Source organism: Mytilus edulis, chromosome 3, assembly GCF_963676685.1.
Source record: "Mytilus edulis chromosome 3, xbMytEdul2.2, whole genome shotgun sequence".
NCBI lineage: Eukaryota > Metazoa > Mollusca > Bivalvia > Mytilida > Mytilidae > Mytilus > Mytilus edulis.
In genome coordinates this window covers 44,806,773-44,823,196 of record NC_092346.1, presented here as the reverse complement: position 1 = coordinate 44,823,196, position 16,424 = coordinate 44,806,773, and the positions used below count along the sequence as shown (strand labels likewise).

At 32.1% G+C, this 16,424-nt stretch overlaps 1 protein-coding gene across 1 annotated transcript; it reads left to right on the top strand.

The window, feature by feature from the left end:
- The first annotated feature begins 3,903 nt into the window (after positions 1-3,903).
- Positions 3,904-8,210, top strand: LOC139516607 (microtubule-associated protein 10-like). Its single transcript, XM_071306802.1, has one exon. The coding sequence runs from the start codon at positions 3,995-3,997 to the stop codon at positions 6,938-6,940; it is 2,946 nt and encodes a 981-aa protein (XP_071162903.1). The 5' UTR covers positions 3,904-3,994; the 3' UTR covers positions 6,941-8,210.
- The last annotated feature ends 8,214 nt before the right edge of the window (positions 8,211-16,424 follow it).

Genomic DNA, 16,424 nt, shown 5'->3' with positions numbered 1-16,424 from the left:
GGACACATATTCGCCGTTTTAACATCTATTCTAAACCAAAAAAAAACACAAACAAACTGCAGCTTTAAACACTATTTATCAAATTAATTTCATTACAGAATAAGATGAATGGGAGACATTTCGTGTAAATAACAGAAATTGAGGGCAATCAGTCAAAAAAATACTAAAAAATGGCTTCTTTGAAATCATTTTTTCATTCAGGAAATTGGCCAAAAATCGTTGTCTGTTTTTCGGTCCTTTGCGGTAAGAAGGCTTTGTGAAACGGTGGCCAGGTCTTTATGTTTTTGAAGTATACTGATATTTCCATATGAAGATAACATCAAAAAACAAAATATTTTTAGCTTGAAAATGTTTTTGTTAGAAAAAAATCATCTGAAAAGTTAGATTAAAGGCTATTTGAAATTTCCTGATGTTTTGTCAAAGGGGGACACATATTCGCCGTTTTAACATCTATTCTAAACCAAAAAAAAAACACAAACAAACTGCAGCTTTAAACACTATTTATCAAATTAATTTCATTACAGAATAAGATGAATGGGAGACATTTCGTGTAAATAACAGAAATTGAGGGCAATCAGTCAAAAAAATACTAAAAAATGGCTTCTTTGAAATCATTTTTTCATTCAGGAAATTGGCCAAAAATCGTTGTCTGTTTTTCGGTCCTTTGCGGTAAGAAGGCTTTGTGAAACGGTGGCCAGGTCTTTATGTTTTTGAAGTATACTGATATTTCCATATGAAGATAACATCAAAAAACAAAATATTTTTAGCTTGAAAATGTTTTTGTTAGAAAAAAATCATCTGAAAAGTTAGATTAAAGGCTATTTGAAATTTCCTGATGTTTTGTCAAAGGGGGACACATATTCGCCGTTTTAACATCTATTCTAAACCAAAAAAAAAACACAAACAAACTGCAGCTTTAAACACTATTTATCAAATTAATTTCATTACAGAATAAGATGAATGGCAGACATTTCGTGTAAATAACAGAAATTGAGGACAATCAGTCAAAAAAATACTAAAAAATGGCTTCTTTGAAATCATTTTTTCATTCAGGAAATTGGCCAAAAATCGTTGTCTGTTTTTCGGTCCTTTGCGGTAAGTGCCGACATTTTGTCTAAGTTTTAAAAACAATAATCATATTTGTTATAAGTAATATAATTTACCGCCAATTTTCTTCAATTTCACCCATCCTTTGATTTTTTAACACCTCAAAATCATCATTGAAAACGGCAAAATTGTGTCCCCGACGAATATGAGCGCCCCACTCTACTGGCTGAAAGGAAATATTGGCCAGTTCAGTTGGATTGTATTGTACAGCAGTGCACGTTTGAAGTTTTTGGTGGGTTTTTTTTAGGCAGGGGCTATTTTGCCGGCTCTGATTAACATATCTTAATTTAAGCCCGCAAAATAGCCTATTTCTATAGATATTATTTCTATAGAAATGGCTATTTTCCCGGCACCAGCAATATAGTGATTTTGTTATTTTGCCAGTTCGTTGTAGAGTGAAATTTAATCATGATATACTTTTGAAAAGTACTATGAAATGTGCACTGTCAACATACTGATATACCAGTAGTTTAATAAGAAAACAGATAACAATATTTGAGACACAGATAATCGTTAAAAACATTTATCAATATAAGTGGAACCATTAACATTCAGCATTGAATCCGGTTCCTTACCTGGAAGAAAAAGAAGAAGAAGTGTAAATAGCTAATAAAAGAATTTATAACAAGAAAAAAGAAAAAAAATATTGCTGTAACATCTATTTGTTGCAATGAAATCATATATAAACATGAAGTTGAAATTCTGTCCAAAATAAGTCAGTCTATTTAATACTACAATTGAATAGTCTACATAAGAATGAAATCTCAGATTTTTTTATTGTATGTTATGTTTGAGTGAATATGTGTTTTAGTGGTTGCAGGTCTATATTCAACCAAGGATTTAGGCTTTGTGAAACGGTGGCCAGGTCTTTATGTTTTTGAAGTATACTGATATTTCCATATGAAGATAACATCAAAAAACAAAATATTTTTAGCTTGAAAATGTTTTTGTTAGAAAAAAATCATCTGAAAAGTTAGATTAAAGGCTATTTGAAATTTCCTGATGTTTTGTCAAAGGGGGACACATATTCGCCGTTTTAACATCTATTCTAAACCAAAAAAAAACACAAACAAACTGCAGCTTTAAACACTATTTATCAAATTAATTTCATTACAGAATAAGATGAATGGCAGACATTTTGTGTAAATAACAGAAATTGAGGGCAATCAGTCAAAAAAATACTAAAAAATGGCTTCTTTGAAATCATTTTTTCATTCAGGAAATTGGCCAAAAATCGTTGTCTGTTTTTCGGTCCTTTGCGGTAAGAAGGCTTTGTGAAACGGTGGCCAGGTCTTTATGTTTTTGAAGTATACTGATATTTCCATATGAAGATAACATCAAAAAACAAAATATTTTTAGCTTGAAAATGTTTTTGTTAGAAAAAAATCATCTGAAAAGTTAGATTAAAGGCTATTTGAAATTTCCTGATGTTTTGTCAAAGGGGGACACATATATTCGCCGTTTTAACATCTATTCTAAACCCCAAAAAAAACACAAACAAACTGCAGCTTTAAACACTATTTATCAAATTAATTTCATTACAGAATAAGATGAATGGCAGACATTTCGTGTAAATAACAGAAATTGAGGGCAATCAGTCAAAAAAATACTAAAAAATGGCTTCTTTGAAATCATTTTTTCATTCAGGAAATTGGCCAAAAATCGTTGTCTGTTTTTCGGTCCTTTGCGGTAAGTGCCGACATTTTGTCTAAGTTTTAAAAACAATAATCATATTTGTTATAATAATATAATTTACCACCAATTTTCTTCAATTTCACCCATCCTTTGATTGTTTAACATCTCAAAATCATCATTGAAAACGGCAAAATTGTGTCCCCGACGAATATGAGCGCCCCACTCTACTGGCTGAAAGGAAATATTGGCCAGTTCAGTTGGATTGTATTGTACAGCAGTGCACGTTTGAAGTTTTTGGTGGGTTTTTTTAGGCAGGGGCTATTTTGCCGGCTCTGATTAACATATCTTAATTTAAGCCCGCAAAATAGCCTATTTCTATAGATATTATTTCTATAGAAATGGCTATTTTCCCGGCACCAGCAATATAGCGATTTTGTTATTTTGCCAGTTCGTTGTAGAGTGAAATTTAATCATGATATACTTTTGAAAAGTACTATGAAATGTGCACTGTCAACATACTGATATACCAGTAGTTTAATAAGAAAACAGATAACAATATTTGAGACACAGATAATCGTTAAAAACATTTATCAATATAAGTGGAACCATTAACATTCAGCATTGAATCCGGTTCCTTACCTGGAAGAAAAAGAAGAAGAAGTGTAAATAGCTAATAAAAGAATTTATAACAAGAAAAAAGAAAAAAAATATTGCTGTAACATCTATTTGTTGCAATGAAATCATATATAAACATGAAGTTGAAATTCTGTCCAAAATAAGTCAGTCTATTTAATACTACAATTGAATAGTCTACATAAGAATGAAATCTCAGATTTTTTTTATTGTATGTTATGTTAGTGAATATGTGTTTTAGTGGTTGCAGGTCTATATTCAACCAAGGATTTGTATAGTATTAGTAAGTCTTAATCCCTGACTCAACTATTGCATTATCGATCTGTAAAATTCTATAATCTGGTAATGGAGTTTTTCAACTTATATTGCATGGTGCATTTTATTCATTTTATTTATATATTTTATTTTTTTCACATTTTTATTTTCTTTTGCCCGACAATAATAGATAAAAGCTTATCCAGTTCGTGGCTGTCATTTATCCCAAAGTAAACCTTTTGGTTATTAGGTATGAAAGCGTCTAATCAACACTGAATTTTTGTTTTGATTTTTTTTCCTGTCAAAACTTGTCTATCCCAACTGATTTGGTTGTAATGTTAACACCGGACTAAAGCAAGAAAACATGGACTCTAAACACTCAAGGCTAAAAAGGGACATAGGGTCTTTATTTTCATTAGAAGTAGTGGTTGAAAAGATATACATACCACACGAAGTATGTCGGTTTCCATCTGTGGCATTTAGACTTTTAGATTATCCAACTATTTTAATTGACCATGTAGAACACGATCTAGCTTCCAAAATTAGAAGGAAAGTTTCATCTGATCCCTATTACGAACTTCCGAAACAAATAAACGAACTAACCGACAAACATGGAAATTTTGAGCTGAAAAAGGGAAAATCTTGCCTTCTGAAACTGCCTTTCAACACAATGCAAACACATTTATCAAATACACCTATGTATGTCATGATTATTGATAGCTACCCACAAGTTCCAAAGCTTTTAGGAAATACAACCGTGCCTTTGGATGAGGTAATAAAGGATATTGCTGAAGATATTCGAAAAGTTGGAGACACTGTTCCATCTGTGCATGGGGACAAAGGACTATTTAAAGTGTTCAATTTGATGGGGAAAGAAATAGGTTATATAATACTAGGCTATAGATTGATGTGCCTAGGATCTGGTCTCATTCCACATATTCCACAGAGAGAAATTGCCAAACGCCAGTCAGAAAGCATTCAAGAACATTCACAGCAGATAGAAGAAAGCATTCAAGAACAATATCATGCACCGACGAAAAGCAACAAAAGTGCTAAAACTGTCCAAAGAGCAAAAACAAAAGAATCAAAGAAGTTGTCAACATCACAAGATATGGGTTCAATGACAGATCCTGAAAAACATGATGTTCTGATGCAAACAATAGATATGTGCGACAAAGAAATTCATGTTGCCTTATCTGATATTAAAACAGAAAAGCCGAGAGACTTACAAACTGTGTCAACCCAAACTCAAAAGAAGTTGAATAAAAATAGAAAAGAACCCAAACTGGTTAGCATAGAACTTAAACCCCCAGCTGATGAAAGTGACGATGAATTTATTATAAATAACATTGTGCATCCTCCACCATTATTTTACAACAGTGAAAATGAACCAAGAGTAAAAATTCAAAGGCCTTACCTGTACTACCAGGATGATGCATCTAGTGTTTATACAGATGAATTAACAATGGATGATTTTTCAGATGAAGAAAAGACACTAAGTAAACCACCAAGAAATGTACCACCTCAAAAAGTGACATCAACAAAGCCAAGAACTAGAGAGGAAAACCAGGTGAAAATTCAGCAGCCGTCAGCTGAAAAAGCACCTGCACTTGGTCAATTTCAGAGTTTAATGCTGGGATTTCCTGGATCAATGACAAATGGACCTTTATTTCCAATGCTGACAGCCTTATTAAATGAGCTTTCTAAAATACAAGATCCCAGATTTGTTCAGTCTGCAGTAAATCAAGTGAATATAGCCACACAAGATAGGCAACAGCCAAGACCATGTCCTGTACCTCAGCCTCGCATGACACAAAAGTCTGAAATTATAAATTCTCCAAATAAATCAAAACTACATGATAATAAGGAAAATATTCAAGCTGGTGAAAAAGATGTACAATTAAGAGGACGTAAAACCAATAAAGTGTTTACAACACCTTCTGATGGTGTTCCTAAAAAGAAAGGATGGATCAGAAAAACTCCAAATGTTAGTGTCAGCAAGTCCAAGTTAGCATATGGTCTAACAAATACTCAAAGACTGAGACTTGCAAAAGTAAACCCTGAATGGTTAAAGACTATTGAAAAAGAAGAAAAGGAAGCAAAAGCTTTGAAAGCAAAAACATTCAAAAGGGAAGATGAAGAATTTGAAAAAGGAAATCTGTCTGATACACTGACAGAAGTAAGACGTTTGGCAGAGAAAAACTTAAATCAGATGGATGATACAGTAGAGCAAAATGAGTCAAACTTTGATGATACAGTGAAATCTACAATGAAAAAGAATCGGAGGAGAATCTCTCCACCAAGGAAACCAAAACCATCTGCCCCAAGTCCTGTAAGAAAACGATCAAAATCTCCAAAGCACAAATATTTAAGTAAAGTGCAGATATCCAGTAAATCTGAATCTAGAGACGATGATTTTACAACTTCAGGACATATAGAAAAAGAAGAACATGTTTCTGATGAAGAAGATGCAAAGAGTTTCAAAAGCATTGAAGTGAGAATACCTAGTGCTCAGATGTATGAAGATGATAGTGACTTTGCTGACAGTCCTAAAAGTTACAAATATCCTGGACACATGGATAAAAGTAGATCTGAAGAAAGTAGTCCAAATGATAATAAGTTTCCTGGATTTATTGATCATAATGTTTCCTACCCAGCGTCAATAAATGGTAAAACTAATGAATCACTTAATTCAACAAGAGATAATTATTATGAACATGATGAAGAGGATTATCAACCACTGGAGTCCACAAGATATTCTAAACCTAACAAATCTCATGATGAAATTGACACACAACAGTTTCAGTCAACAGAAGAACCAGAACTTCAGAAACTTATGAGTTCTGGTGAGAAATCAGAAGTTTCAGATATTCTAAGTACAAGTCGATCTGAGGTCTCACCAAATGTAATACCTCCTTTTGATTATAACATGACAGCTGCACGATTTCAAGTTCTTAATCCGAAAGCTTCGATGCAATCACCATTACCAGCCATTCGAAAATCGCAGACAAAAATAGATGGATCTGGTAGAACATCACCCGTGGTAACGCCAAGATCACCGGGTAGTTCTCGTCATCCTACTCCAACACCAAGAAAGAAAACAGCTCAGAGAAAAAGAATGGACTTTAAACCCGATTCTATTCATACAGAATCAGTCAGTTCATATATTCCTTCAGACGAAGAAGATATTCTCGGTAATGATGGGTACTCAGATGACTTTAATGACAATAGTAGCTCAAGAATGTCTCCTATTGTAAGCCACTCTAACAAATGGATTCCTTCCACAAAACTTGGTTATACTATAAGTTAGAACTGTTTTCAACAAAATTTAGTTATTCTATCAATTGTTAAAGCTAGGTTAAGTTGATATGTATACAAATATGTAGTCATTATATGGCTAATTATTTATCAAGTAAATTTTTTTTTATTTTTTAAAACTACGAAATTTTAAATAGTCAGTACACACATTTTATTTTTATTTTTATTAAGAAAAGGAAACAGAGACAAGTATTTTTAATCCATACAAGTATAATATTGTGCATGTAATGTATAATGTACTGAAAGATTTCCACATTTATTCATTTTTGTTTTGTTTTTAAACGTGTCTGACTTAATTTGATAACAATCCAAAAGTAATCTAATATACAATTGAATGGATCATATTCTACATTTTCATATTTTTCCCCTTGCAAAAAATGTAGTCCTGAAACAATTTTACCTGTATAATTTTTGTACGTGATCATTTTTTTATGTTTTTATTCATACTGTGTATATTAAACATTTCTAGTTGCTTTTCATATTTCTCAAGGATTGACTTAGGTGAAATTAACAAAAAATCTTGAATTTAAAATTGATACTATAGGCTAGAAGAACTTAACTTAAGAAACAAAATAAGTTAAAAATATTAAAAGGTTATGGAGCTTTTTCCTTCATAAAATTCAGATTCCAGTTTTGCCAATGGTCAAGGATTTCATTTTACAATGAAAAAATGCATGCATTAATTTCTAAATTTACAGTATACCTTGATCATCAAGAATCTTATTGCTTTAAATAAAATCTCCCAAGGTTCAACATTGACTTTTTTACTTGTTTTATTTTTCCATCTATTTCATGACAAATATGATTTTGTTTTCTCTTTGTATAAATATAGTGTTCACAAATTCATTTTTATTTCACAAGTATGCATTCAAGATTCATGCATTATACTAAGTGTTCCATTTTCCATTATGAGCTTTTGATTTCTTTTATCAATTTGAGTCTTGTTTTGAACAGTGAACCTTTTTTTTTTATTTGATATATTTGTGATGCGGATACTTTAAGACTTCAATAGATAATTTTTTATATCATAAAAAAGAAATCTCTATTTTAAACTATATTTTGAATCATTATTTTTTTTTATTATGAATCAAAATAGATAGATAGATACATGTACATGTAAAGAATATGTAGGATTGTTTTAATAGAAAGTTGTACACATTGTATAAAGATATTTATTATTTATATAAAAGTATTATCATCAAATGACTACATTGTCTCATTCTTGAAATACAATATATTTAAAAATACCATTGAAAGTTCAATTGATTTCAGACCTGACTTGTTGGTCAGTTCAACAAACCACACCAACTACTAAGGGATCAACCCTTTTAACTTCAAAAGGGGGAGGGGCGGTATGGGTTTTTTTTTAATGACGGTTTTCACTTGACCTCAACCTAATTTCATTGATCAGTGAACAAGGTTAAGTTTTGGTGGTCAAGTCCATATCTCAGATACTATAAGCAATATATAGACCTAGTAAATTTGGTGTATGGAAGGATTATATGAACATTCAGTGATATTGTTTGCCTTAAATCAGTGGAGAATAAAGGCTTTTTCCCCTGGAGAAGAATCCCAATTTGAAAAAAAATGGCTTAAAATTATTCCCAAAAAGACAACTTTTTTCCCAAACAGTGCAGTCTCAGTAGTAATTGCGCGTGAATTCAAACTGAAAAACACTAATTTAAACAATTTTGTTGCCTAAAATTACTATACTAGTATGTGCACATTTGAGGGTCTATTTATGTATCATCACTCACAAAATGGAGTCTTATTTTAAAGCAGGGTTTGACTCTTGAAAATGGGTCTGTAAATTAAAGTTTCAGTCAAATTCATGGTTTATTTCAAATTTCCCAATTTGATGAAAATGACGCATATTTTCCCAATAAAAAAGGGTAGAGGTAGTTTTGAAAAAAGCCAACAATATCACTGACATATATACAACTGGCAGGTGTCATCTGACCTTGACCTCATTTTTCTTGGTACAGTGGTTATAGGTAAGCTTTTGTGTTTTGGACTGTTTTTCTTATACTGTATGCAAAAGGTCTACTATATTTGGTTGCTGTAAGGAATGATTTTAAGATGTACATGTCCAACTGGCAGGTGTCATCTGACTTTGACCTCATTTTCATGGTTCAGTGTTCAAACTTAAGTTTTTAAGTTTTGGTCTTTTTTCAAGAAATAGGTCAACTAAATTTGGTGTATGGAAGTATTATAAACTGTACATGACATCGTACATGTGTGCCTGGCATGGTTCATTTAACCATGCTCTGGTTTTCAGGGTTCATTGGGCAATGCTTAGTTTTCTTAGTTAAGTCTGTTTCTTACAAACTATAAGCAATAGTTCAACTTTATTTAGTGTATTGAATGATTTAAAGGTGTACATGTATTTCTTGTTTGGTTTATTGTCGAGCCTGCAACTTTTGTTGCAGAAAGCTTGACATAGGAATAGTGATCCTGCGGCAGGGGTGTTAGCTAACTTCTTGAAAGCTTTATATTTTAGAAGGTGGAAGACCTGGATGCTTCATACTTTGTATATAGATGCCTCATGTTACGAACTTTTCATCAGTCACATGTCCAATGTCCTTGACCTCATTTTCATGGTTCAGTGACTACTTGAAAAAAACTTTAAGATTTTTTGTAATGTTAAATTCTCTCTTATTATAAGGCAGCAACCATTTGATTTTCTCGGGGGGGGGGGGATTTGGTTTTTTTTGGAAAAAAAAGTTTGTTTCCAGTTTTTTGAGAAAAAAATAATTTGTTTTTGATTCTGAGAAAAAAAAATTGTTTGTTTCACCCTCAGCTGCCCCTATATGTAATGCTAAAATTGAAAGAAAAAAATTGTTTTCGACTTGTCGCGAAAAAAATAGATTGTTTTTCGCCGCAGATGAAAAAAAAAGTTTGCACAGAAAAAAAACCCATAGCCCCCCCAGAAAATCAAATGGTTGCTGCCTAAGTAATAGGATAACTATATTTGGTATGTGTGTACCTTGCAAGAACCTTGTGTACCTTGCAAGGTCCTTGTGCCCGTCAGACAGTTTTCAATTGACCTCGGCCTCATTTCATGGATCAGTGAACAAGGTTAAGTTTGGTGGTCAAGTCCAAATCTCAGGTATTATAAGCAATAGGTCTAATATATTTGGTGTATGGAACGACTGTAAGGTGTACATGTCCAACCGTTAGGTGTCATCTGACCTTGACCTCATTTTCATGGTTCAGTGGTTATAGTTAAGTTTTTGTGTTTTGGTCTGTTTTTCTTATACTATATGCAACAGGTCTACTATATTTGGTGTTTGAAATGATTGTAAGTTGTACATGTCTAGCTGACAAGTGTCATCTAACCTTGACCTCATTTTCATAGTTCAGTTAAGTTAAGTTTTTGAGTTTTGGTCAATTTTTCTAATACTATTTGCAATTGGTAAACTATATTTAGTGTATGGAAATATTTTATGATCTATATGTCAGTTGCACAGGTTTTATTTGACTTTGACCTTATTTGTACTGGAAATTATTGCTAAGTGTTAAGTATTTGTGTTTTGGTCTGTTTTTCTTAATTTATAAGCAATAGGTCAACTATATTTGTTGTATGGAAGAATTGTTAGCTGTACTTGTCTGCCTGGCATGGTTCATCTGACCTAGACCTCATTTTCATGGTTCATTGATTAAGTTCTAGATTTCTTGGTTAATGTTGAGTTTATGTGACAGTTGTGATACAGTTTATTTTATTTAGGACTATCAACATAATATCAATGATTAGTAAAGAAGGCGAAACATTTCAGCGTGTGCACTCTTGTTTCGAAAAATTCAAAGTTTTGTATCAGTTTTGTTGTCATTTTCTTGGGTCATGTTAATAGATATAGGAAGATGTGGTATGAGTGCCAATGAGACAACTCTCCATCCAAATAACAATTTATAAAAGTAAACCATTATAGGTCAAGGTACGGGCCGGCCTTAAAAACGGATACTTGGTTCAGTTTATATGATAGTTGTAGTAAAGTTTATAATTAGGACTATCAACATAATATCAATGGTAAGTAAAGAAGGAGAGACAATTAATTTTTAGCGTGTGCACTCATGTTTAACTTACGTTTATTTATGATCCAGACCAAACCATTCTGGGCCTTTTATTTTGTTTATTTTTCCTCATTTACTAAATAAATAGTTCCACCAATCTAATTTTAAATCCCTATTTCATTTGTTTGTCACACAAATAAGGCCGTTAGTTTTCTCGTTTGAATAGTTTTACATTGATAATTTCGGGGCCTTTTATAATTATATCTGACTGCGGTATGGACTTTTAAAACAAGAGATGTTTTCGCCGGTTTACCAATTGTGAGGGGGGCAAGGGGGGTCCCAATAACAGCAAAACAGCAAATTGATTTGGCTCATAACAGATAACAAGGAATTAAAATGGACAAAAACAGATAACAGTAAATGAAATATTAAAATAATTCGGTCTTTGACAAATCAGTATTTCTTATTACGGATATAATACTTTGTAATGCATTCCATTTTTTATGACTATGTTTTTAGTATTAATTTATGTATCTAGAATGTGTTTAAATTACTACTCAATATATTATAATATTTTTTATACGCTCGTTTACGGAACATATTCTGGTATACTGTTGTCAACATGTCGGACATTAACTCAAAAACTCTTTAACCATTTGCATTAAACTTTGGGAAATTGGTTATATCTATTAACGTGAGCTCCCTTTTTTTTCTTTTTTTTTTTTATAAATTTTCTGGGTAATGGGTTTTTATTCAATAAAATTGGTGTTTTTTTTTCCAGTTTTCTGATAATATCTCAAAAATGCTTTCACAAAGCAAGGAAATTTGGTGAATTGTTTATATCTATTAACATGAGGTAACTTTCAATTCAGTTTTATAAATTTTAGATTTTACGTTTCTGAGTTAACGAGTTTTATTAATTAAAAAGGGGTGATTTTCCAGTTTCAGACATTAAGACAAAAATGTTTTCAGCAGTTCTCATGAAACGTTGGTGTATTGTTTATAATTATATATTGACTGAAGCTCCCTTTGTTGCTAATAAAAAAAGTGACCTAAAAGAGTTTGAATATTCTGACTTTTTCTAAATGACCATTTAATGAGGTGTGTGAATTTTTCTTAATAAAACTATGAGGCAAAGTGGTATATAGGGTAGAAAAATCAAAAGCACCAATTATAAGCATGCAATAATGAATTTATCAAGTACTTCGTACGAATTTTGACACTCTAAAAGCAATTTATTCCACTATTTTCAAAGGCCTTATTTGAACATTTTTTTATCAGCTGAGGTTTTTGATTGTACCAAGTGTACTAGTAAGTAGAATACATAGTTTAGTAGGGGAACAATGGCTTGAAACGAAATAAATCTTTGTTTGTAATGAGTTATGTGCAGCTTCGGACCCAAGTACATGGTTGGAACTTTCATTGTACAATGCATTTGGTTCTGCTTTGAAAAGAATCACAGAGCTGAGTATATGTACCATATTATATAAAAGGTTAAGTGGTTGTTAGGACCTAGTCCTTAATTGAGATCCCTATCAGATATTCATGGCCATATGTTTTCCTTTTTGTCATATTAGAAATTGTTTTAATTTAATATGTTCGTACGGAAAACAATGAACATTATTCTCATACAAAAAATTAAGATAATTCTAAATACACATTCATAAAAAAATGGAATTTATTACAAAGGATAATCATAAGATATACTTGAATTGTCCTGGACCTCACTTCTGTGATGGGTATATGTTAATGGAATCCTTCTCTGAATACGGGACAAACATATTAGTAGGGGTAGACCCCAATGGCCAATGATCTTCAATTTATACCGAATAATGACTGTCAAAAAAATGCTAACATTCCAATTTTCAATAACAGTTAACAGCAAATACATTATCACAATAACAGATAGCAAAAAAACTAAAAGCCCAATAACAGCTAACAAAGAATAAGACAATAACAGCTAACAGCAAATATATTTGCAAAATAACAGATAACAAAGAATTAAATTGCCCCATAACAGCATAACAGTTAAACCCCTTGCCCCCCCCCCCCCCTCAATTGTGAACTTCCAATTTGTATGTAGCAAAAATTCAAGCAGGACATGCATATGGAGTATATTTATCCCAATTGAAAGTTCAAACGATATGCAGAGCTTGAATTTTCCTATCATGATTTCCTTCATAGAGGGTTACTGTTTATATGGAAGCTATTAAACTAAGTAAGGAAGTTGAAATTATGTCATCGCAAGTTTTTAAAGACGGCACATCGAGCTGGAAGACCGTTATGAAATATCCGTTTCAAAGACGACGACGGACATGTTTCATTTGTCATAACCATAATCCCTTTTAGACAGCCCTTATCCTCGAATATGACATACCGAATAAGACTCACTGTAGTTGTACAAGAGTAACACGGACGAGTAGCACATATGGAGAAGGATCTGATAGCCCCTTCCGGGGCACCTGCGATCGTTCCCTGTTTTTGGTGAGGTTTATGTTGCTGCAGTCTTTAGTTTTCTTTATTTTGTTTTCAATTTGTGTACTGTTTGTCTTTTTCGTGATGGCATTGTCAGTCTGTTTTCAAATTATAAGTTTGAATCTTTTGTCTCCACCTTAATTCATTCCATTTTCGCAAATTGCCCATATCCTTTATTAAAGAAATTAGTAAATTAATTTCAGAATGAAAATTCTTACCTGAACGAACGCGTTCAACTTTGACTTGGGAATTTTTGTTGTTTTAATACAACAATTTATTTTCGTCGTAATTATTCAAAGCATTATTCTTAGTCAAACAATATTTTTATTTTCTCAACATTCAAAAGCAAATTATTTTTTTACTCGGTGATAAATTATTAAAAAATACAGTGGTAGTTGATTAAAATAATTTGTTTGGTTTGTCAGTTTTTAAAATATTCACTAAAAATGCCAAGTAACTCATAATAAACAAGAATGACGGTGTCCATAGTACACGGATGCCCCACTCACACTATCCTTTTCTATGTACAGTGTACCGTGAAGTTGGGATACTAAATTTTGTTTGGCATTTAAATTAGAAAGACCATATATACTAAGTTTCAAGTTGATAGGACTTCAACTTCATCAAAAACTACCTTGACCAAAAACTTTAACCTTAAACTGGCACGAACATTTTCAATGTTCAGTGGATCGTGAATTTGGGGTCAAAAATCTAATTTGGCACTAAAATTAGAAAGATCATATCATAGGAAACATGTGTAAAATGTTTAATACCACAAGTAGAAGGTTTAGATTCATTTATGGGGTTATGGTGTCAACCGTTTAGGAAATAGGGGCCAAAAAGGGGTAAAAAACAAGCATTATTGTATTTTCTAGACAACAACTTGTATACAAGAACATGGATCTATCTCACATTGTACAACAAGGTTCCATATCACAAAAGGAAGGCTTCGATTGAGTTTGGAGGTTATTACTCGATTCATGCAGGAATTAGGGGCCAAAAAAGTACCAAAAACGAGCATATATCTAGTTTCCAGATAATTACTTGTGTTTAAGTGCATGGATCTCTCTGAAATTGTACTACAAGGTTCCATACCACAAAGGAAAGGCAGGGATCAAGTGTGATGTAGTTGCTCCAAAGGAGGATTCAAAAGTTTTGGGGGGTTCTGATTTTTTACGGGGTTCAATTTTTTCTTCCAAATCTTTAATTGCACAGTATTGCCCAATAGATTTGTATGATCTTGGTATATTTTTGTGTGTGTCAGAAACCTATATCATGTCAAAAATTTGATAACAATCCAAATTCAGACAGTATCAAGCTAAAATATTGTGTCCAAATCAAGTTGGCCCAAGGTAGGCACTTAAAGTTAACCATCGAGGGACGTTAACTACCGAGGGTAGTAATGAATATTCATCTTTACCGGATGATTGACAGCGATGTAAATAAAAACATGAGAGTGATTACCGTGTGTCAACGTCATATCAAATTAATTCAATTTAATTGTTAGAAATACTGTTTTCTTCTGAAAATTAAAAAATAAATAAATTGAATGGAATGGAATGGAATTGAGCTATGTACAATACAGTAAATACTAGCAATTAGAATTAGACGGTAGACAAGCATATTTTGCCTATTGATTCTTTTTTGCATGCCTATTTGGTTATATTATAATGCACTAATTGTTTTGATACTGTTTAATGTTTAAATAAGACCCATATGTGAACCATTTATGCACTTTTAATATAAAGATCAGATTCACACAGGATCATACAGTTCAAGCTAACTATTTTATGTACGAGAGCTATTACTAATGTAACGGTGATGCTGAGATAATCTCCCTTTGCTAGAATATGGGATGACGCAAAATGAACTATATCACTGTGCAAGAACGGAATAGCAAAGTGAATATATAAATCAAACTGTATTGGGATGATTTGGTAAACGTTTATCCAACTTACTGGATATTTTATGAAAGATTTTGCCATTTGTATAGAGGAATTATACCTTTTCAAATAAACTTGGGAGAATAATACACTAATTATAGAATTTTTGGTAACTTAAACGAACTAATCTTGTCAAATATACATCAAATTTTAGAATATAAATTTGTTGCGTGCAATTGTTAAATATTTAATGCGATGAGTGTCATTATAGCCTGAAATGAGTTTTGATTACAACGATTAAGAAAAAATCCTGATTAATTCAAACGCAATACTTCAAAATGCGAGTCTTAATTATTGTCGCATAATAAAAACCTCGCATTAATTTCTGAATTTACAGACATCTGTACCGTCAGCGTACCGTGATCTGTTAATTTTTTTTTAATAGTTAATTCCGGTGTCACTTTGTCTCTTTTAGAGAGTTGTCTCATTGGCAATCATGCCATATCTTCTTTTTTTATATAATAAAACAAAAACCTGAACGACTTTACATTATAAATTAAAATGCATCCTAGTCGTGATGGAAACAGAGTCAAATGAACAAATGGACTAGATGAAACTGAACGAAAAAAAGAAAGAAAACACCAATTTGATCTGATAGGGGTGAATTCTATTCTTTATTCAAACTCGAGTTTGGTTTGGAACCGTATCTATTGCGAGTATTACCCAAGGACAGATATTACATATCTAAACTTCGATGCTCGAATTTGAAGTTACCTATTGAGACGGGTAGATGGGCGGGGATCGCGAGGGAAAATAGAATATGTACATTATGTAATGAGGGAATAGGGGATGAGTTTCATATATTGTTTACCTGTAAAAATGCTGATGTTTCTGCTCTTAGATCAAAGTTTGTACCAAATTACTATGTAATGAATCCAAGCAAGAAGAAATTCACTGGCTTGTTGTCTATATGTAACGTACAAGTTCAAAGGAAATTATCAATTTTCGTGAAGAAAATCATGAAATACTTAATCTAATTATACCAATTGTCTTTTAAAATATACTATGTATTTGTGTTTCGTTTGTCCTGTCTCGCTATGTATTATC